At 44.1% G+C, this 22,420-nt stretch overlaps 1 protein-coding gene across 7 annotated transcripts in view; it reads left to right on the forward strand.

The window, feature by feature from the left end:
* Positions 1 to 21,476, forward strand: part of MTMR2 (myotubularin related protein 2) — a 63,982-nt gene extending 42,506 nt beyond the window's left edge. For all 7 annotated transcript variants that reach the window (XM_074816212.1, XM_074816214.1, XM_074816218.1 and 4 more), the window contains 10 exons: positions 375 to 476; positions 1,171 to 1,254; positions 8,725 to 8,874; positions 9,697 to 9,885; positions 12,229 to 12,414; positions 13,300 to 13,506; positions 15,081 to 15,173; positions 16,766 to 16,879; positions 18,288 to 18,464; positions 19,487 to 21,476. In XM_074816212.1, the coding sequence (XP_074672313.1) occupies positions 375 to 476; positions 1,171 to 1,254; positions 8,725 to 8,874; positions 9,697 to 9,885; positions 12,229 to 12,414; positions 13,300 to 13,506; positions 15,081 to 15,173; positions 16,766 to 16,879; positions 18,288 to 18,464; positions 19,487 to 19,648 (1,464 nt within the window). In that variant the 3' untranslated portion in view covers positions 19,649 to 21,476. The remainder of the gene's footprint in view (positions 1 to 374; positions 477 to 1,170; positions 1,255 to 8,724; positions 8,875 to 9,696; positions 9,886 to 12,228; positions 12,415 to 13,299; positions 13,507 to 15,080; positions 15,174 to 16,765; positions 16,880 to 18,287; positions 18,465 to 19,486) is intronic.
* Positions 21,477 to 22,420: the final 944 nt, after the last annotated feature.

A 22,420-nucleotide genomic window follows, 5' to 3' on the forward strand; every position in this document is an offset into this window, starting at 1 on the left:
CTCAGCATGAGAACCCAGTAAGAGCTAGGAGGTCTGTCTCACAAAGTCCTGCCAATCAGAGATAGCCTGTCCCTGAACAGGCCTCTCCCCTAGATTTTTGGCAGGTAGAGAGCTTCACGTGAAGACAAGATGCTGCAGGTGCACCTGTGCACTCCCTTGGCTCCTCAGCAGTTGTGGCAAGCTTTGCTGGAGGTTGCAGACGACTGCTGAACCAAACCCAGAGTTGCAATACAACAGCGACCAAACTATGATAATAGATCAGTACTAGAAAGAGCGTCATGATGTGACCCTATTTTGAATGCTGGCTTTTGGATTTTCTTTGGATTTTGAAGCGGTTCAGAAATCTGCAATTTGATTTGCCTCGTTTTTCCTAGGATATTAGAAACTTGCGATTTGCTCATAAGCCTGAAGGGAGAACTAGACGATCCATATTTGAGAACCTGATGAAATACGCTTTCCCGGTTTCAAATAATCTGGTAAGTATTTTCTTTTCAGTTTTTACCAAAAAACACCAAGTGGTAGTAAGCTGTTTTGTTCAGTCCCGTCTACTTGGTACAGGGTTCACATGGGGTGCATTTTGTTGAAGGAGGAGAAATGCTGGTTTTTAAATCTGTTTTAGAATTAACTGTGTAAGAGTTTAGGTTGTATAGAACACAGGAAAAGTCTACTACTGTGGGGCTGGCTTCCTTCATGCATGGAGAACGACTTATACATCCTCATAACAGGAGAAATACTCAAAGCCCAGTGACATTCATCAGAGGTTTACAGCTAATGGTGACTGCACTGCCCCAAATCTGGAATGCAATTAGTCAGCTCTGTCATGTTATGGCACTGCAATTGTTGCTTCAAGTACTGGTTGAAAGTATCTAGTTCTTAATATGTAAGACCGTTCTTGCCCAAGTCATCTTTTCTTTCTCTCTTTAATAATAAACTCCTTTTGTCCATGAAGTACTAGATACTAGACAAGCAAGAGCAGGGGTATAGAGGGAAGTGCATTGTTGTACTAATTATCTGCTACAGTGAGCATGTTAATCTTTTTCACAAAGCCCTAAAAGAAAAGTAGTGCAGTGGGAAAAAAGAAGGACCAGTCATGAGTTACTATTTGAGATATCAGACATCCTGGAAATGGGCTCTGGGTGGGCTCTTAATGGTAAATTTTCTTTCTTTCAGCCACTTTTTGCATTCGAATACAAAGAGGTTTTCCCAGAAAACGGATGGAAGGTGTACGACCCCACTTGGGAGTACAGGAGACAGGTGGGTATTGTACCATGTCCTTCCTCATCCTCTCCACTCTTCAGAAGTGAGACTCTGTGCAATAATATAATTACAAATCTCATGGAACAGAGAATGATCCTGATGACAAATGTCGTGCAGGCTGGGTTAGGACATTGTTCTCGACACCACAGTGACTGATGACAGCAGTACAGCTTTAGAGATAGTAGCATCTACTGATGGAGATTACTCAGGCTGCAGAGAGCTGACTTTAGGCCTTGGTAGAAAAAACTATTGCTCTGACTTAGTCATCAGCCACTGCTGGCAGTGGGAACAAAGGATGCGGTTTGCAGGTACAGGCATCCCATTGTTAAGTTTCACACCTCAGCTCTTACTTGTGTCATTTTAATTCTTTCCAGTTTTTTTGTCTCAAACAGGAACTTGGAAGGAAAAAAATTAAATGTAGAATGCCCTCATTTTCTTGGGGAATCAGCGTAAGGATCAACCTAGAGAGTGTTGTGATTAACCATAGCTTAGAACAGACAGTTGTAGTGTGTCCAGAGTAGACTGGTCAAAGGTATTAATGATCGTGACGTGGTAGGCTGTCAGTTTCGAATACTGTGGTAAAAACTTGAGTGGTCCTCCCTTGGGGAAAAGATGGAAGAATTTTGATTTTTATAATGAAATCACTCGTCATAAAATCGTCAAGTAGAGGAAACATCACAGTTTGGTGATACGTTTGCCCTGGACACGGTAAACTTCTGTCTCATCCAGATCTGCCACGATAAAACCAATGTTCCTTTGTAAAATTAAGAAATTTTAAGCCATGTAATTTAAAGATTTATTTGAGTCTTTCCCATAAAACAAAACCAAACCAGACCTCTGTCCTAGCCTAGATGTTCATCTGATTTCTGGTCACCAAAACCTAAGGAAAGGATTCGTTTTTCTAGCTCTAGTCTTCTAAAAGCCTTCTAAATTGGTTATCTAGGCCTGTCATTAACAGATGGGAAGAGAGCGCTTCACTGTTGGGGGTGATTTGTTCCCTCCTAAAATAGCTATCTAAGATAGATCGCTGGCTTCTAGGCTGCTAATTGAAAGTGATATGTATCTTACCTCTGCTGTCTCCATTGCAAAAAAGTGTATGTTTTGCAATGAGGTACCACAGTCTAAATCCTAGTAGAGACAAACCCTGATCATTTGTAATCAATGACACACATTGTATCTAAGGTCGACTTTGACTAATAAGACTGGATAATGCAGCGATTATTGCTTGATTTAGAATTTGCTTCTTGGTAGTTATTTTAAGGAAAGATCTGTTTATAAAGAAGGATCTGCAGCCCAAGCTTTATGGGCAAGATGCTTCTTTATAGGGCTGAGAACTCTGGAGTAAAGACTAGAGAATACCTGTGCTATCAAAATAACCTCCATTGAAAAGCACAGCATTCACTTAGACAAGCTTCAGTTAAAACAGATGAAGTACAAAAGACATTCTTACAATACCTGGAAAGAAGGAAGGGTGACCCTTGAGAATTTGGAGGTAAATTATTGCAATTTCTTAATCCTGTCATGTCTGGTTTTAGAATACAAGCTTTTCTGTCCATATTAGTTTTTATATTGTGATTGGCTGTACCTTAAATTTGGCAGGAGCTTGGTTACACAGTGAAAGGATATGAATATTTGCATGCATGTGATTTGCAGCTCTTCATGGCCTTTCTGTAAAGAAAATGAGACTCTGGGCTCTGATCTGATTCTGTGATTCTGTGTCTTTGTTTCTGGTCACACGAGGTAGCACTGTTGTGTGTAAAGCATGTCACAAATGAGACATTGCTGCAACGTGTACTACTTTTGTTATGACCTGCTTCTGTATCATTTTTGAACGGACAGGAAGAACTTAGCCTGACTGCTTTTATGTCAAGAAACCAAACTGATGTTCATATGCTGAAGCCCCTGGTCATTTGCTTACATTAGCATCTGCAACAATTAATCCAAACCAGGATATTTTGCAGCCATGGCCTATCTGAATTTTACCCATGATGGGCCACAGTCATTCCAGATCACGCAATCCATCTGTTCCAGTAGCTTATCTCCAAAAGTGACCAACACCAGCTGCTGAAGAAGAGGTGAACCATACTGCAGTAGATGTTTATGTTGTGATCTGGCCAGGAGGAGAATTTCATCTCTTTCATTAGATTGATTTAGGTCCTGCAGCATGAAGCTTTATGTCCCCTCCAAAACTTTTAGGTATTTCGGTCTGTTTATTTAATTTCAGCATTTATAACTATAGATGTTCAGTTTATCTGTGTGTATGTCTTAGCCTTTTTTCTTAATCCAACCAGGTTCTGTTAAAGCAATAACAAATACTACAGTAAATCAGGATTATGTCCTGAAATGGCAGCAGGGATTCGTTAACAGTGAAACAAAACTGGCATCATCAAATCAGATAATGGGATTACCTGTCTCTGACTGTATGAATTGTGATCAGAAATAGACAAGCAGGACATGTGCACTATCTGCAGGACCTTTTGGAATTGGTTTCAAAACTGTAAGAGAAGCATTGGCCCAGGGCATAAGCAGCCCAGCAGTATGGCCAGGCGTGAACTTGATATATCTTAGGTGGGGTCAGTCATTTGCCTGTGGGAGCAGGGACAGAGAGAGGGAGCAAAGTAAAAGTAGAAGTCAACTACCAGGCATCCAGAAAAGACTTTTCTGGATCCATAGTAGCATCTGTGTCTATACTGGTAGACATGGCAAGTTTGTGTGTGGTATGATTTATGTATTACAATTTTTTTTCAGATTAATATAAGTGTGTTGATATGATAGAGACTGTAGCAATTAGGAAAGATATTCAATAAACCCCTGACTTCTCTGTTAGCATTCTTGGGAAAGATGGAAATATGTAACTTATTAAAAAATCTGTGATGGTGTAAAACTATGGGGAGTAATAAACAACCTGTAGAGAACAAAAGGAAGTCAGAGAGGTTTGGGACTTGGTCGGTAAATGGAATCACATGTGGCAAATGAAATTTAAAACTGAAATTGCTCCCTGATTTTTATTACATGCGGGCTGGCAGAGTATAAAACAGAATTGCAAAGTGAATAAGACTCAGTTGAAACTGAAAGGCCTTGAGATGCCTTTGGACTAACTTAAAGCTTTCATTTTCCTTAATAAGGTGGGGAGCATTTGGAAAATATTACAAGGGGTTGTGAAGCTGGAAGTGTGTGATGTCTCCCTACAGAAGTCATGCTTGTGTAATCCTATGCTCTGGTCATATGTACCAGGGAGCCACAGTATAGGGCTGTGGTTGTAGCTTTCAGAGAAAACATACAGAAATGAATAATCCAGAAGAGGAGCTGACCTATTTTGAGGATAAAAGAAGTGCCCAGCATTAGTATACAAGCAGGGTGGGAAAGGTAGAGCATGAGAACAACATCCTATGGAGGATTGTTGGGTGTAACTTAAGGGAGTAAAAGGAGACTTGAACTGTTAAATGTCCCATGGTTTAACTGAGGTCCTGCTTGTGCTAGGTATGTCTCTACTGCAAAACAAATCACAGCTTTCTTGTGCTAAGTGGACATGGCCTGCGCTGAGTTCATAGCAGAAGGACCAGCTTGGCCCTGGCAGCTGTATCCTATGTCAGTGTAGGGATGCGCCTGACCTAACGTGCTCAGTCTCTTGGTATCTCATGGCTCAAACCAAGTTTGAGACACACACTGCTGATGTGTAACTCAGGTCCCTGCCTGCCTTACCCACTGCAGCTCAGGGTGTACCTGTGTGGCTAAGCTCGGAGTTGGTCTTCTGGATCCTATAGAGATGTGTAACTCCAGCAAGGAAATTTTTTTTTCCTGTCAGTGAAAGATCCTCATGTGCTTAAGCTTAAACATGTGCTTTGCACGGTGGTGGTTTCAGTGCCACGCTGGTGTGTCTACAACAGTTTTTCCCTGCAAACAAACTCCATCTTCTGCAACGTGCGTAGGGCAAGTAGTAACTGAGCACAGGTCATTAAAGTAAGACGTCAATGACTATCCAGAGGGAAACAAGTCTGGTTTGTGTGTGGAGACAACATAAAGGCTCCATCTCTATGGTTAGATGATACAGTTGTAAGGAGTCTTCCCAAGCGCTGGGACACCTTCATCGCAAGCTCCAGGCGTAGCTTCAGTCCAGGCTGTTACCATCCCTCTTTTGAGTGAGTGCGTTTGAGCATCTTTAGCCATGCATGAAGATACTCTTCCAGCAAGATGTATGCAGATTGAGGGTATGAAGCAATTATTTACTGGCTAACCCACAAAAAAGATAGCTGAGATTTAACTAACTACTAGGTTGAGCATTAGTACTCACCACCTCAGAGCAGGCATCTGAAGAGACTTTCCTGGCCAGGCCAGCACCAGTGAGAGGAGAAGTATTAGCCTCTGCACCTCCCTCAGTTGGGTTGTTGTTGCCATCTTTCACCAGTAATGTCAACATCAGCACACAGATGACCCAGCTGTTGACCCTCACCCAAACCTCGCCTACTAAACCTGCAGTTTTTCCTTTTGGATTTTATACCATTTCATGATGATGTTTTCCCTCTTGAAACCTTGGGCTGCCAGTGATCCCCATCTCAACAATCCTCTTCCTCTGTCTTCAGTTTTACATTTCTTGCCTTTCTCTATATTTTCACACAGCTCTTTTGCATGGCTTTGCAGTGCCCTTGGCAGTCTGAGCTGCAGGGGTGCAGCTGGGCCACATCAGAGCTGGGATTTGAAGAGGCAGTCAGGCCCTTGGGGAGTAGAGAAGGGGGAGGGCTGCAAGGCCAGCTCACCTGCTCCCAAACCCGGGCACAGTTCAGAGGCTGATGCAAGGCAAGGGTCTCCAGCAGGCAGTTCAGACAAACCGCCCTGTTTTGAGGATAAACAAGTTTAATAGGATCTACTAGCAGCGTTAGTTTACCTGGAGAAGACAGACTTTGTACACCAGTCAGGGCAGCAAGCTTTGGTCACTAATGTGGGCACCCGGCAGCCACATTCCCTAGTAGCTTCAGGACAATCATGCTGCTCTTAGCAGCGGCTCCCAGAGCCGGTCCTGAGCCTGCAGAGGCTTCTTGAGTTACATCTGCAACAGTTTGGGTTGGTTTGATAGCAGGCTTTTGGGTGCTTACAACTTACCAGGAAGCAGTGAAATGCATCTTATATGAGGAAATACCAATGTGCTTTTTATCATGTTTAGCTTTTTCTATTGATTCCAGCTGGAGAAAGTGCAAATCTGAAGGAGCATGAATAAATGCAGAAGCTACACTGCATCACGGCAAACCTCCTGGGAAGATGCAAATTCAACTTCTCTTCTAGCCCACTTATTTCTATTTGCTTCAAGTCCTTAGAGAAAGTCACAGTCTGAATCCAAAACCTTCTTAGGGTGGTGCTGATTCAGGGCCCCTGTGCCAGGGGAAAGCAGTCATTCCCCATGATTCAAAGGAAACTTGAATGCTGACACACAGCCTCTTTTCTTTCTCAGGGGGGGATTTTCCTGGTCTGGGCTATCGCACAGGAAAGATTTCATTCAATTTTGTCAGGGTGACAGCTGAAAGACTTATAGCTTTGGAGGTGTTGGTTCTGGACTGAGCAGTGTGTGCTGAAGCCGTTCTGCCCAGCACTGTGAAGAGGGTGCTTTGCAGTGCCAGTGACTGCTTGATCTTCTCAGGGAGCACTGATAGAATTGCAGGGTAGAACAAAAAGGAGAGTTTCTGCCCTGTAACTGCTTGTCAGCTCCCATTTTCCTTGCCAAGAGTGTGCCAACAGTATAGTTTTAATTCAGATTTGGGGGAGGTGAAATCTCCAAGTGTTGCTGGTGGATCCATTGCAGTGCAGTCATGTACTTATCAGTACAGGACTGAGAACAATTTAGTCATTTGCCATTAGTTCACTTCCAGATAGTAACCAGTTTGATCACAGCTTGACAAACAGCTTAAGAGCAAGACTCTTGCTATTCCCTGGTTGACAGCAGAGCTGGTGGACCCAGGAGATTCCATCCTTGCTGTGTACAGCAGGTAGACCTCCGAGCATGTTTTACCTATCAGTAAGCTTGGACTGTGTATACACACTGTTTGATGCCCATTCCTGCCACTTTGACTTCAGGCAGTGCCAAAAATAGCTTTCCTTTAGGGTTTTGGGGTACTCATGATTCCTGTCAGCTCTGTTGATTCCTTGTAGTAACATTTCCTTCCCAGGGAAGGCCACAGCACCAGGGGTGATTCACAAGCAGGGTGTGACCAGTATTAGACAGAAGATCTGCCCTCTCTTCAGATTTCTAACCATGACCTGTTTTGACAGCATGACTCACTGCTGTGACCGGCAACTGGCTGCAGTCTGTGGGCCAACCATAATTACCACAGCTTGTCTGACTTGTGTGAGATTTGTCATTTATTTCCTGTGGGAGCCGCAACAGTGGTAATCAGTGTTCCACCACCCTCCTTAAAATGAAGTACTGTTTATTAGAACAGAAGCATGAGTTGTTTTAAGAGCTGATGCTCCTCTAAAACAGACTCTGTGCTTAACAGCCTGGCCATGTTCACCACAGTAGATGTGTCTTCCCCCCCCCACAGAGATGGTTTGTGTCGGTGCTCACCCCTGCTGCAGCAAGTGTCTGTTTAAATTTCTCCTTACAGGCATGCAGTAGCAACCACACCGTTTTGATTTGTTAACTCCCAGTGTCAGCCAAACTAAGTCCACAGGTTGTCAGGATCATCCCTGTTGTGCTTCGGGTGTTACCTGGAGGCTATCACCTGGGAACCTGTTGAGTTACTTCCCCACCAGGGCATGCTGAGCTTGGTGATACACGTGTGTGTGTAGATCCCCTGCTCTCCCAGCCCAAGTCAGATTAGTAGGACCAGAGAGCTTAGTCTGAGTGGAACGTGGGAGTTGCACATCACTGTCCAGATAGCATATAGTCACGCAGCCAGAGACGTACAGTTAGTAGGTTTCTGGTGTTTTTAGAGGATTGGACAGCTGTGCCACAAACACTGAACAAGACCCAAGCCAGATTGATTCTTTTGGGGTGTTTTACTGCCTGTTCTCCCTTCTGTCTTCCCCTCCATCCTGTCTGGTAACTCCACTTTCCATCCCCAGTTTCTACCCACCACGTTTGAGCTAAGTGCTGAGAGAGGAGTGAGGACTGTCAGTCACCTGTTCTGTCCTGCTCCTGGCTCTCCTGTAAGCACCATGATGAGACTGGGAGGTATGTTAAAGATGCTCTCAGGGGGATCACCTGTGTTGCCACATCTGTAGCTTCCACAGTTCCTTGGCCGTAGGTGAGCCTGCCTGCAGTCTTCTAGTTCTCCTGTTCTTCAGCGATGTGATACAAAACATGTGCCTCTCTGGGAAGAGGCCTGAAATGCAAGTTACCAAGATAATGCAGTCCCAGGCTCCAGCCCTAAATGTCCTTCATTAACAAAAGCTACCTTGAATTTCAGGTCAGGGAATTTGATTGTGCTGAGGTCCCAGAACAACTCATTTGCTAACCTTCTGTTTTTTCCTCTTTAGGGAATTCCCAATGAAAGCTGGAGGTTGACCAAGATTAATGAGCGCTATGAGCTGTGTGATACATACCCTGCCATTCTAGCTGTGCCTGTAAACATTCCTGATGAAGAATTAAAGAGAGTAGCATCCTTCAGATCAAGAGGACGCCTACCAGTGAGTGTGACAAAAGAAGCCACTTTGATGTGGTTCTGTTACATACCTTTGGGCCATAAATAATACCAAGATCAGGCTGAGTGGATTCCAGGGAGCAAATAAATGGTCAATGGATAATAAAAGTGACAGCAACATGTTTGAGGAGTTAGAAAGCAACATTATCGCTGGAACTGCAGTTGTGAAAGAGATGTAGACTAAACCAAAATGAGAAGATAAGATAACTTAGCACAACCCAGACTGAATCTTAGTTGAGTTCCTGGGAAACACAAAGCAGCCCTGTTTGGTTGTTTACAATTGTCTGGCCTACTCTGACTTTCAGGATAGAGAAATACTTAGTGATACTCTTGATGAAAATGCTTAGTAAATGAAATTAAGACACAACACATCATTATGATGATTATTTCAGCAGTAACTGAGAATGTACTGTTTTACTTCTCAAGTCTATAGAAAATTAAATCTGTTCCTACAGTGTTTAACTTTTACATGGTGTAACGTAGAGTAAGACATAGCCTAATGACTGCAGAGCAAGAAAGTGTGTTTGTGACTCACACAAAAACAATAAAACAGTCTGCATCATATTTTAAAGTAAGACTTAAACCTATTCAGTCACCTCTTGTTTTTCAAACTTTGGGAATGACACGAGAATGAATGAGTAAGGACAGAAGAGTTCTTTCTTTCAATAAGTCGTGATGTAATAGAATCCAGCCTTCTGGAACCAGCTAATACATGACAGGATCCCAGAGCAAGCCATTACAGGTAAAACACTTCACTGGTTTAGTGAATCCCATTTTTCCTTCATTTTCTTCTCATTTATTTTCAAAGGTATTGTCGTGGATTCACCCAGAAAGTCAAGCAACGATCACTCGCTGTAGCCAGCCAATGGTGGGAGTGAGTGGCAAGCGAAGCAAGGAAGATGAAAAGTACCTTCAAGCCATCATGGATTCTAATGCTCAGTCCCATAAAATCTTCATATTTGATGCAAGGCCTAGTGTGAATGCCGTAGCTAATAAGGTCAGGTGCTTCTTCCTCTGTCTAAAGCTGGGAATGTAGTAATTTAGAGCACATTTCCCACCACCATTTCAAATTATTTCTGAGGATCACAAAGGGTTTTCCACTGTGAATGGAATCATATGCAATGATCTGATTCTGTAGACAGACTTTTACACCTGCACTGGTATCCACAAGATATCAGTGTGACTACTAAAGGTCCATTTGGATTAATCTACAATGGGAAATGAGATTGGAAGGGGGGGTGGAAATCAAAGTAGTACTGAGGTTGAACTCTAGCAAACTCTGGATCTTGTGTATGGCCATTTTTCACTTCACATAGTTGGAAGACTTCTTCCTCTGTGTCAGAACTCTCCCTGTTAATCCTGGTGGGAGCAGAGGATACTCAGGACGTCTGAAGATCAGGCATCATGATCTTTAATTTCAAAATACAATTTAATTTCAAAATATAATATGGGTATCTTTAATGTCTAGGAATGTTGCTGTGTTCTTCCTGCTGTTACAGAATCATAGAATGGTTTGGATTGGAAGGGACCTTTAAATGTCATCTAGTCTAACATCCCTGCAATGAGCAGGAACACCTTCAACTTGATCAGGTTGCTCAGAGCCCCGTCCAACGTGACCTTGAATGTTTCCAGGGGTGAGGCATCTACCACCTCTGTGGGCAACCTGTACCAGTGTTTCACCACTCTCATTGCAAAAAATTTCTTCCTTATATTTAGTCTGAATCTACCCTCTTTTAATTTAAAACCATTACCCCTTGTCCTATTGCAACAGCCCTACTAAAAAGTCTGTCCCCATCTTTCTTATAAGTCCCCCTGAAGTACTGAAAGGCAACAGTAAGGTCTCCCTGGAGCCTTCTCTTCTCCAGGCGCTCTCAGGCTGTCTTCATAGGAGAGCTGTTCCATTCCTCTGATCATTTTTGTAGCTCTCCTCTGGACCCACTCCAGCAGCTCCATGTCTTTCCTGGGCTGAAGACTCCAGAGCTGGACACAGTACTCCAGGTGGGATCTCACCAGAGCAAAGGGGCAGAATCACCTCCCTCGACCTGCTGGCCACACTTCTTTTGATGCAGCCCAGGATACGGTTGGCTTTCTGGGCTTCATTGTCGGCTCATATCCAGCTTTTCATCATCAGTATCCCCAAGTCCTTCTCTGTAGGGCTGCTCTCAGTCCCTTCATCCCCCAGCCTGTATTGTTACTGGGGTTGCCTCAACCCAGGTGTAGGACTTTGCACTTGGCCTTGTTGAAGCTCATGAGGTTCACTCGGGCCCAATTCTCGAGCTTGTCCAGGTCCCTCTGGATGGCATCCTGTCCCTCAGGCATGTCAACTGCACCACTCAGCTTGGTGACATCTGCAAACTTGCTGCAGATGCACTTGATCCCACTGTCCATGTCATTAATGAAGATATTAAACAGTACTGGTCCCAATACAGAACCCTGAAGGACACTGCTTGTCACCAGTCTCCATCTGGACATTGAGCTGTTGACCACTACCCTCTGGATGCAACCATCCAACCAATTCCTCATCCACAGAACAGTTCACCCATCAAATCCGTATTTCTCCCATTTAGAGAAGGATGTTGTGGGGTACTATGTCAAAGGCCTTACAGAAGTCCAGATAGACGACATCCATAGCTCTTCCCTTGTCCACTGATGTAGTCACTCCATCACAGAAGGCCACTAGGTTGGTCAGGCAGGACTTGTCCTTGGTGAAGCCATGCAGGCTGTCTCAAATCACCTCCCTGTCTCCATGTGCCTTAGCATAGCTTCTAGGAGTATCTGTTCCATGATCTTCCCAGGCACAGAGGCGAGGCCAACAGGTTGGTCATTCCCAAGTCCTCCTTTCTACCCTTTTTAAAATTATGTCTCAAGCCATCACTCTAAGCTCTGCTTTAATGTTAAAATTGCTTTGTTGCACTAAAAGTGATTTTTTTTTTTCTTTTTTTTTAAATCTGCCTTTCTCACTACTTAGGAAAGGCAATTAGTGTGTGGGATATTCTCCTCTGTATAGTATGGTAAATTTGTAAATGACAGAATAGTGAATCTAATGAGCTAGCAACTTGAATGGGAATAAATGATAATTACAGAGGAAAAGAAGGCTTGTAATGCGATATTCTGTGGTAAAAATGATAGCATTCATTAACTATTGCAGGAAAGAAACACAAAGTGTGTACGTGCACATGTTTGTTCCTAATTGTAAGATAAATCAAATGTTTTCTGCCTGCTTTAGATAGCATAATCACTGTGGTATTTTCTCAGCTGATATTTGCTCAGGACAAACAATTGGGATAAAGTATAAAATATGTTTTTGCTTAATGAATTGTATGTGGATTTTGTTCTTCAGGCTAAAGGAGGGGGCTATGAGAGTGAGGATGCCTATCAGAATGCAGAATTAGTGTTCCTGGACATTCACAATATTCATGTTATGAGAGAGTCACTGAGAAAACTGAAAGAAATTGTGTATCCCAATATCGAGGAGACTCACTGGCTGTCTAATTTAGAGTCAACTCACTGGCTGGAGCATATTAAGGTATGCATGTCTACATCCACTGGATGTGGCTGAGTAACCACAAGTCCGTACCAGTCTGTTCACTGGGAAATGTAGCTAACACCAGAGCTAACACCAGTGCTGGATTTTTCAATTCATGAGAAATTTAAAGACTTTCAATTTCTTTTTCAATTTATAAACAAATGAAACCACACTTTCACAGAATAGGGAATTTTGAGGCAATGGGAAAAGGGACAAGAGAGGGGCTTGAAATACTGAAAGATGGTGTTTTGGAAGTGAAGCGTGTTCCTGGGTAATGTGTGACTATGAAAGCCCTGGTGAGAGCACAGGAGTCACAGAGTTTCCAATCTCTTGACTCAGGGATCCTTGACATCCTGACATTACTACTGCCTGGTCCAGACCAGCAAATGTTGGGAGTTCATGCTATCAGCCTTTCAGGAATCCAAGCAGAGTCAGAATGAGTGGGGCAAAATTCTTCAGATGTTGATTTTCAAATTAAGCTCTTTCTCTCCTAAAAATGCCCAGGTTACATTGTTGACTTGCTAACGCAGATGGGGTAGATCTGCTCCTGGGGCAGTTGCAAGGCAATGGCCATTTTGTGTTCATGTTGCAGACACAGAATGCTCTTGCATTTAAATCCTGAACTGTCCAAGGACTGAGCTTAATGCAAGGGTTCTTCTAGAGTTGTGCTTACACCACAATTTAGGTGTGTTGTCATCTTGCTGAAACAAAAAATGTGTTCACCAATTTACTGTCCTAGTTATAAAGGAGTTGGAACTGATTTACCATTCTCCTTGTGGCAGACAGAGCCCTTGGTTTGTCCTGTGTTATCAATAGACATTTTTCATTTATAGTTTCTGTTCCAAAGAGATTTTGTAACTTTTTTTTTTTTTTTCCTTGTCCTAGCTTATTCTCGCTGGAGCCCTTCGAATTGCTGACAAGGTGGAGTCGGGGAAGACATCTGTGGTGGTACACTGCAGTGATGGCTGGGACCGGACAGCCCAGCTCACCTCTCTCTCTCTGCTCATGTTAGATGGCTACTACCGAACTATCAGGGGCTTTGAAGTGCTAGTGGAGAAGGAGTGGCTGAGCTTCGGCCACAGATTTCAGCTGGTGAGTCACTAGCCCTTGGAAGGCACTGAACAGAAAGTTATTGCCCACCTTGAAGGATTTCAAAGGAGTTTAGCCTTTCCTGTGAGAAGTCTCCCTGCTGAACTCGCAGAAGAAAGGTGAATGCTGCTGCTATTGTTTTCTGCCTATAATTCCAGTCATCTCTTAACCTCCCTGGAGACAGTATTGGTCAGATACAAGGAACAGGTGGTATTAAATCTTTCAGTTGCCTGACTGATAGGTTGTCTTCCCATGCTTAGGCTTAAACTAACAGTGTGCTTTGGGTTTGGGACAGGCATTTCTGCTGGGAGTTGGCAGAGACCACTGGGGTATTTTTTGTCTTTCTTTCCAGCTCAGTCCATTTTCTGAGACTGCTTGGACACCATCATCTAACAAATGCCTTGGTATTGGAGAGGCTGGAGAATTTGGTTATGGCCTTGACCTCACATTTTCTTCAGGCGCATTTTATTTTTGGGGAGGCTTTTAATTGTTTAGGTAAAAGAACAGCAGTTTGAGATTGGACCAAGAGTAGCTCGTGGTTGTGTCCCTAGAGTTGGCAGAGAGGCAGCTTTGTGGACTCGTAACACAGCAGTTTGTTACCATTTGCACTGATGGGAATTGAGAGAGCCTTTCAGTAGTATCCTTTCAGGTTTTGTTCCTGTTGCGTTTTGCTCACAGATGTTCTCTTGCGGTTGTTGAATTTTGGTAAGGGCTAGAACAGGGTCTGTTCACAGCACGTGCGATGGTGCATAGTCAGATGCACTGAGGAAGGTGGGGAAACTGAGGCACTAAGCAACTGAGGTTCTGCTGCAAAAAAACTGTTATCTGGTGTTTGAACGACGAGTATTTTAGCTTCCCTGTCTATACAAAGAAGATAATTATACTGATTTCCTTTGGTCAGGGGACAACAGTATTACAGAAGAGGTAGGGATCTCTTGTTACTTACATGTTTCTTGTTCTGTCTGTATGGTACTTAGGGTTCCTGGGTAATATATAACCATTAACATACTATACTAATTATAAGGAATCAGGCCTCGCCTGTCTTGGCCACACAGCACGGTCAGGGTTGGAGGCCTACTTCTGGGGATACTTTCATCACTGCCTCTCTTGAGGTGGCAGGAGATGAGCTGGGTTAGTGTTTGTACAGCACTTGGAAGCTGCGAGGTGTTGTGTGATGGTTATCGCCACATGCTGTGCTTGTAGGTAGTGTTTAGATCTATCACACTGTACTACTGAAGTAGCCAGGACAACAGCTGCAACTGAAGCAAAAAGCATTCTCATTTTTTTTCCTTCTGAACTTTAGCTATTAACTGAAGTCAGTGCCAGCATAGCATCTGGAGCCTCTACTCAAACAACTCTTGTTTTAATTTAGCATGAAAATATCCCCGTAAAGAAATTTCACTTCAAAGACGAAGGGAGTAGCTGTTCTTTACTCACTGATAGGGACAAAGCAAAATCAAGATGCATTGGAACCTTCTTAAAGCTGTTGATAAAGGCTTGGGTGACTGAGGGGAGACCCCAGCAGTTTCCCCACGAAGCCCTGTGCGACTCATGTTCTTTGTCCTGCTCTGTTTCAGAGAGTTGGCCATGGAGATAAGAATCACGCAGACGCGGATCGCTCTCCTGTCTTCCTCCAGTTCATCGACTGTGTCTGGCAAATGACAAGACAGGTAAATTTCTAGGTGGCACACATATCCGCAGAGCCAGTGTGCCAAGATGTGGCACAGTGTCTGGCCACAGGAATAATTTCCAAGCTGACCTGCACAGGCTCTCCTTCCTGGGTTCCTACTCTTGTTTTCACTCTGGCAACAAGTTTCCTGGGAGTCTGTTTAGCAAAGAGCCTGAATGCACAAGTGCCCAGGAAGGCCACGATGTCGGCTTGCATCAGATTAGCTAGTTAGTGCATGCTGCTTACCTACGTGCTGCTATAATAGATGTGAGCTTGTGAGAAGCAGCTTGTCTCACCCTGAAAGAGGGGACAGCTGCCTCACTTTTACCATGGACAGGAACAGACAGCCCAGCCATCCTCAGTAGCCCACTGTGCCGTCAGAAGCGTAACTGACTTGAGCTGCTAATGTAAGTCTCTAGCGTGGTGGGTGCAGGCAGATCCCTGTTGCCTCTACTCAAGGTGATCCTGTAGCCAAACCTGCAGCAAGACATGCATTTGCTCATTTTAACTTCTTCTGAAGACAAATACACTGCTCCTGATTTATACACAATGTACAGAGCTGAGTTCCTCACTTGAGACCAGGCATGGCAGAGGTACAGTTCAGGAGAGATTCCCTATGCTTGGGAAGTTTTTTCCCAGGTATTTGGAACCTGGACGGTTTTTTGTTTCTGTTGTGACACCAAATGTGTCACATGGCAAATGTCAGCCATGGACAGGCAGTTCACTGAAAAAATTAGGCTCATCATGGATTAAAACAGGTGAAATGGAAAAGAAGGGTGTCACTATTTATGAAGCTGTACCAGATCCAAGCAGAGAAAGAGGGAGGCTTTACCATCATCAGAAGTCACTTACATCATGCTCTCCTTGGATTGCTCTGACAAGCAACATCCTGACCTGCAGCTGGTGAGGTCAGGATGTTGCAGCCAGGGAAAAGAAGAGTGGTTTGTGAGGGAGGAAGGCTTCCCACTCTCCATCACCCCAGCATGTCTTTGCAGTTCACTGCATGTATTGTCCACCCTTTGTGGAGCATCAGTTCTCCCTGTCTTGGGTCTGATTGTTTCTGCATGGAACAGCAACAGCAAACACAGCCCCTACCCAGACACCTGTTCCTCCTGCTGACCGGTGTTGCAGGATGCCTCCCTGCTGTTCCCTTTGGGAAGTGCTGTGTTACACACACAGGTTATTTCTATTTGGCCCTGGGAAACTTTCATTTCTTTTTATGCATTATTTCACATGTGTTTCAGCCTTTTGTTCGCAGTCTCGTTGTATGATCTGTCACGAGGGGCAGGCACAGCGGAGCAAGCTTCAACTTGAAGCAGCACAGAGTGTGTATAAACAGCAATCAAACCTTTCAGACCTCTGGCTTTTGCTCAAAATTCCTCTCTGCACATGTAAAGCAGCTTTCCAAGAGAGCAACTCTTGCTTCTGGAAGGAGCAAATATGATCCTGAATGTCCAGCTAGGCAGGGAACAGGGAACTGGTTTAGAAGTCAAGAAGAGAGGCCAACTCTTTACCAAGAACACAAAGTGGGAGAAAGTTTATTTGCGATTCCTGTTCTAAAATCCCAGCCTAATTACCTGGTTCTGTCTGAAGTTTCCTACAGCATTTGAGTTCAATGAGTACTTCCTGATAACCATCCTGGATCACCTGTACAGCTGTTTGTTTGGGACCTTCCTGTGCAGCAGTGAGCAGCAGAGAGTGAAGGAGGTAAGACATCTTCTCTACAAGGTGAAGGCCTGTGATTGCTTTAGCTGGCCAGATACTGCTAGAGAAATGTTTCAGCACTCAAAAATAGTGGTAGATGCAGGTGTGGGTAATGCCAAGGCCCCTTCTTAACAACTGGGACACGGGGTATTTTCCTCTGCGCAAACTGGTGTCTGTTGGAGACTTTACATTTCAGAGCAATGCCATGCCCCTCTGGACAGCCCCACTGCTTTCAGCATGGCTTTCAGCTGCTCACTGGTGGCTGAATAGCTCCTGGAGTCTCCTAGGTTGTTCGAAATGCAGTTTTTCTTTGAACTTCAGTTTAATGTAACCTTCTCTGTCAAAAATGGTACATTTTTGTCCTCCCCTTCCCTTGAAGTGGTCCCTTTAGGTTCCTTTTAATTACCAGGTGTGCATTGTCATTCTGCACACATAGGTTTCATCAAGTAACTGGTCTCACCTTGTGTTCTTGCTGTGCTTGCATTTTTCTGGGAGAGGACAGAGCTGCTAGTATTAGGAAGGACATGCCTCTAGGTCCTGCCACAAGCCAGCTCTGCCCTGCAGTCTGGTGGAGGTTTGTTTGCCAAGGGAGGAGCATATAGACATGTACATTCAGACCCAGTCTGGAATCAGAAGGAAAAGCAGTGGCAGTCACCTACCTGAAGATGAAGCATTTTGTCACCAAAAGGTTGCAGCCTAACATCACAGAGGTACATTGAGGACAGTGCTGTGTGGACCTGATGCGATTATATTTGGTAGCACATCAGGTAAAAAATAAAAATTAAAAAAAAATACTGTAGTACAGAAGTGGTAGCATTGTGCTGTAATGAAATCAGGGCCCCTGTTTCTCTAGAGTCCACAGTGATTGAATAATTGTAATTTCCAGAGAAGAAAAACCTGCGTGCTGTTTGCGTGTGCATTTTGGTTTTTTTTTTTTTTAAGGCCTCAGCCTAGCGAAGTACTTAATCTAGAAAGCACTTTCAACACTGGTTTCACTGGGACTATTCACAGCCCTAATTATTCCACTAGATCAGGACCTAAGTCAAATGTTTTCTTTTTTTCTTTGCAATTAAATACTCCAGCAAGTCCTCCAGGAGCACTTTAAAGAGGTGAAGTTTAACTAAAACATTGAGAGTTCACATGCCAGTGTCCCCTTGCTGTGCTGATGGCGATTCCTGGTCCGTCTTGGCAGCTGGGTGGGTAAGAGGGGATGGGTGTGCCTGCCTGCATCCACGTGCTTCGATTACAATAACCACATCAAAAGAATGTTGTGGGGTTTTTTTTGTTTAAGCTACAAAAAGCCAACCATCTCTGTATTAATGACAGGTATATGTATGTGCTGTTGTACTTTGTAGATAAATTCTGGGACTCGTATGAGAAATAAAGCCGCCTCCACCCGCTTCTTTTACAGAGCCTTCCAAAAAAGACGGTATCACTTTGGTCTTACATCAACAGCCAACTGGAAGACTTTACTAACCCCTTGTACGTGAGCTACTCCAACCACGTCCTGTATCCCGTGGCCAGCATGCGCCACCTCGAGCTCTGGGTCGGCTACTACATCCGCTGGAACCCCAGGATGAAACCGCAGGTACATCTCCTCCAAGGATCCTTTTATTTCCCTCTCTGCTAGTACTGTCAATTTGGAGTTCAAGACCTTTGAAGCACAAGAAGTAATGTACAAACTTAAGCTGCCACTACTTATATTGTAAAAAAAAAGCAGCCTAAATGCAAATGGAAGCAATGAAAGAGCACCTGCAGCTGGCTGGTGCAGGTGCTCAGCTGGAGGTTGCTGCCTTGTGAAATCTGCAGGAGCTGAAGATTCTCAGCAATGTGGAACATTTCTCACTTAGAATATGGGGAGAATCATCTGAATTCTCTCTTCTTTACAAAAGAGCCTAAAAACCTAAGACATTTTTGGATGTGGGATTCTAGATCTGAGCTTTGGGGCTGTATTTAGGTGACCAGCAATAGGAACGTGCTGCTTGCTTTGGCTGCCTGAGGCACAGGGGTCTGACTGCAACCCTGTACACTCCTGAACCCTGCCAGCAGGAAACTGGCTTGCCCAGGGCAGGCACCTGAGACAAGCAGTCTGAACATGGCCCTAAATGCTGAAATAGTTTTCAATAGGAAGGGACAAAATCTCCTGGATTGCCTCAGTGTCCAACTGCAGTGAACGGAGTTTTGCAAACCCGGGCCATTAGATACAGGAACCTATCAAATGCTTTGCAGTACTAACTCTTCAACAGTCAGAACTATGTGAAAATATTTAGATAAATCTGCATTGCATTTTTTTCCCCAAAGACCTGAAATTATGGCCAGGTTGAGATGCCAAGGACAGCGTCCCCCAGAAATGTCAGAGATTAGAGTTTTGTAATTGTCATCTTTAAAAATATACACAAAGTTTTGTTTAGGTACCATTGCAGTATGCATGTTGGATAAAAATGAATATCCCAGAGCAACTACTCACTCAGCCCTGGGCTGGAGACACTGACATTACCTCCCTACACCCCTCCTTCCCTCATAGCTGTGTGCCAGGTCAGCGACATTTTGTGGTTCAGGCTTCCACTTCCATGCTTACCTCCCAGCACTCAGCTACACATTTTCTTGCAGGAACCTGTCCACAATCGCTACAAGGAGCTTCTTGCCAAGCGGGCTGAGCTGCAGAAGAAAGTGGAGGAACTGCAGAGAGAAATCACCAACCGTTCCACCTCATCCTCGGAGAGAGCTGGCTCTCCCGCACAGTGCGTCGCTCCTGTACAGACAGTTGTATAATATGAACTTTTTTTGTCGAGTACCTTCCCAGGACCATGGGGGCAGCTTTTCTGAAACCCTCTGGATTTCCAGCGTGGTGTCTGGGAGATGCCAACGTATTTATTTATTTCTCTCCAGGGTAATTTATTAGTACTGTAGCACTAGAGGAAGCTTAAGCAAAACCACACAAACAAACAAGGCCCCCTATGCAATTAACCTTCTCAGTGGCTAGATTGTAATACAAGCTAATTGCACTTGCCACCTAAAAGAAATCTAGAGCTCCTTCTTTGTTCATTTACGTGCTGGAAATCACTTGGCTTTAAAGAGAGACTGTGCACTAGAATGAAGTACTGTGGAGGAAAAACATCTGCCCGGAAGTTTGAAAAATCTCCCCTTTGCTAAAAGGAAATATCAAACCTGACTTTGTACAGGGGCCTAGAATTCAGCTGTAAAGTCATGAAACCCTCTGCTATTAATGTCTGCATAGCAGTGTTAATGAGAGCGTTTGCCAACATACGTAGAGACAACCAGCGATGGCACCTGAACCATATCACCATTGTTCTCACTTTGCCCTTCACTTCGATGTGGATCGTAGGAAGCCATGTAAATGATGCCTTATTTAAAGAAAGGGCAGCTCCTACCAATAGCACATGGTGGTAGAGGAACAACCTACATGACTTTGTAGGACAAAGTTTACTTCCCTGTCTGCAACTTTAGAGTCTTGCTTATGGTTTACACTGGGTGTGCCAGGATGCAACTGAAGCACCTTTATTTCTGAGGGGGGAGCAGAGCATGGCTCCCCTGGGCTCTCTGCAGCTCCGCTGTCCTCCAGTGCCTCATACTCATCAGGGGAAGGTAGTGGAATGCCAAGGGGCACCTGCAAGCTGCTGGGATCAGTCATTTCGTTTTGCTTGGGTAAGCGTCGTTAGCGATTTTAATGCTTCTGTGCAGGATCATAGTGGCGTACTTAAGGCATTTCATTTTTCTGTTAACTAAGGGAAGCAACTGTGTATCAACCAAAGAAGCCTTTCTGCCTGCATTGCAACTGCTACTTAAAGTTATTCTGGTAGACTAAACAGCTTAGCCAGTTTCTGAGCCCTATGTATAGTCTTTTTCCTCATAGCATACTTCAATTTTAGTTCCATTTTAATACAGAATTTTACTGTAGAAGTGGAGATAAAAAACACACTTGGTAAAACCATGACTGCAGAAGATAGACAGGGCTTACAGTGAAGGAAGCTATGTATGTGCAGGGATCTGTACTCCGGGCTGCTTCTCATCTCCATGCTAAGGGTGAGGGGCGCTGCTTGGGCTGGGTTCCTGTGTCGCTTTTATGGTAGGATCCCCTACTGTGGTCACCTCTTTAATACACCCATCAGCACACTGCTTCACTCAGCCTCTCTTCCGCAAGAGAGAAGTATTTTCTGAGAGAATACACATAAGAAGTTGCCCTTCAAAAGCCACATTCCTTCCAAGGCAGCAACAGTAATTTCCCTCTGCAGTCTCCATTTCTGCCTGCTCTACTGCAGTCAGGGGCTCAGTACTTAAGAGAAATCCACAGCCACCTTCTGACAGAATGAGTAAGAGGCTGTAAAGCATCACTGCATTGGGTATAGGGTGGCCTGACATGTGATGGGTCAATAGTGCAAAGAATCCACACAAAAGACCTTCTGAAGGACTTGGACTTGCTTTAAGGTTAAAGGGCAGATCTGCTCTTACGTACAATCACTATGTAAGATGGTTCATAGCATTATTCTATATTAGCAAATTGACTATGTGTGTATATTTTGTTTCTTGATGAAGGCTGTTTGGTATCCTTAACACTAATAAAAATTGATAAATGGGTAAAGTTCCTGTGCTCTTATTTTCAACTATGTGGTTCTCCAAAGAACTTGTAGGACATGTAAACATTAATAAAATAGCACTGAAAATTTAGTATATCAAATCGAAATCTCTCTCATTCTTCTGCAGATGATCTTGCAAGATGCTAGTGTTCAAACACTGAAATTTGGAATGACAGGAAAACAACATTCATCTTCAGACAAGTTTCTCTTATCCTATACAGACCAGTATGAATAGAGGTACAGTGCTTAGCTGCTCAATATTACAAAAATACTTTCACAACAAAAATTCAAACAAATTCTGCACTTTACAGTGCATTAGCACAGTAACTTCTGTGTAAAAGGAAGATTCACATTTTTCTATATAACTCATGTTAAGCCCAAATTCACTGGGATAATTTGGGATCAACTCAGTGCCTGCTCCTTGATGCTCTCACCCCCGGAAGACTTAATTCCGACTTGGGTACCTCATTTACCATAATGAGGTGCCTAAAATACTCCAAAGCCCTCCACCAGTAAGGCATGCATGAGGACAGCCAGAGGTAACGCTGACATTAACCCATCCCCAGAGGTCCTTCCTGAGCAAAATGACCACGCCTGATTTTTCAGAACCTCCAGGATGAACCGCTCCCCCAGGGGTTACTCGAGCTACCTGGAACCCCTGTCTAACATAAATGGAGTCAAGGGGGATGGCTCCAGGCCTGGTTAACAGCTTCTGATGCCTCGCCACAGAGCTAAAACATTCTGTGCCTCAGATGGCAGGAGGCAGGCAGGGTGGAACACCTACAGATACTGAAAACTCAAATCCCTTCTGCCTGTGTTGACCCTACAGCATTCCCTGCCTGTTCAGCTACAGGCAAGGGTAGACAACTCCAACCCCCACCTCCCTGCAGCCTGCTCACAGCTCACACTCATCACCCTGACCAGGGAGCTGTCCCCTCACCACAAAAAA

Source organism: Strix aluco, chromosome 2 (assembly GCF_031877795.1).
Source record: "Strix aluco isolate bStrAlu1 chromosome 2, bStrAlu1.hap1, whole genome shotgun sequence".
In the NCBI taxonomy this organism is placed as follows: Eukaryota; Metazoa; Chordata; class Aves; order Strigiformes; family Strigidae; genus Strix; species Strix aluco.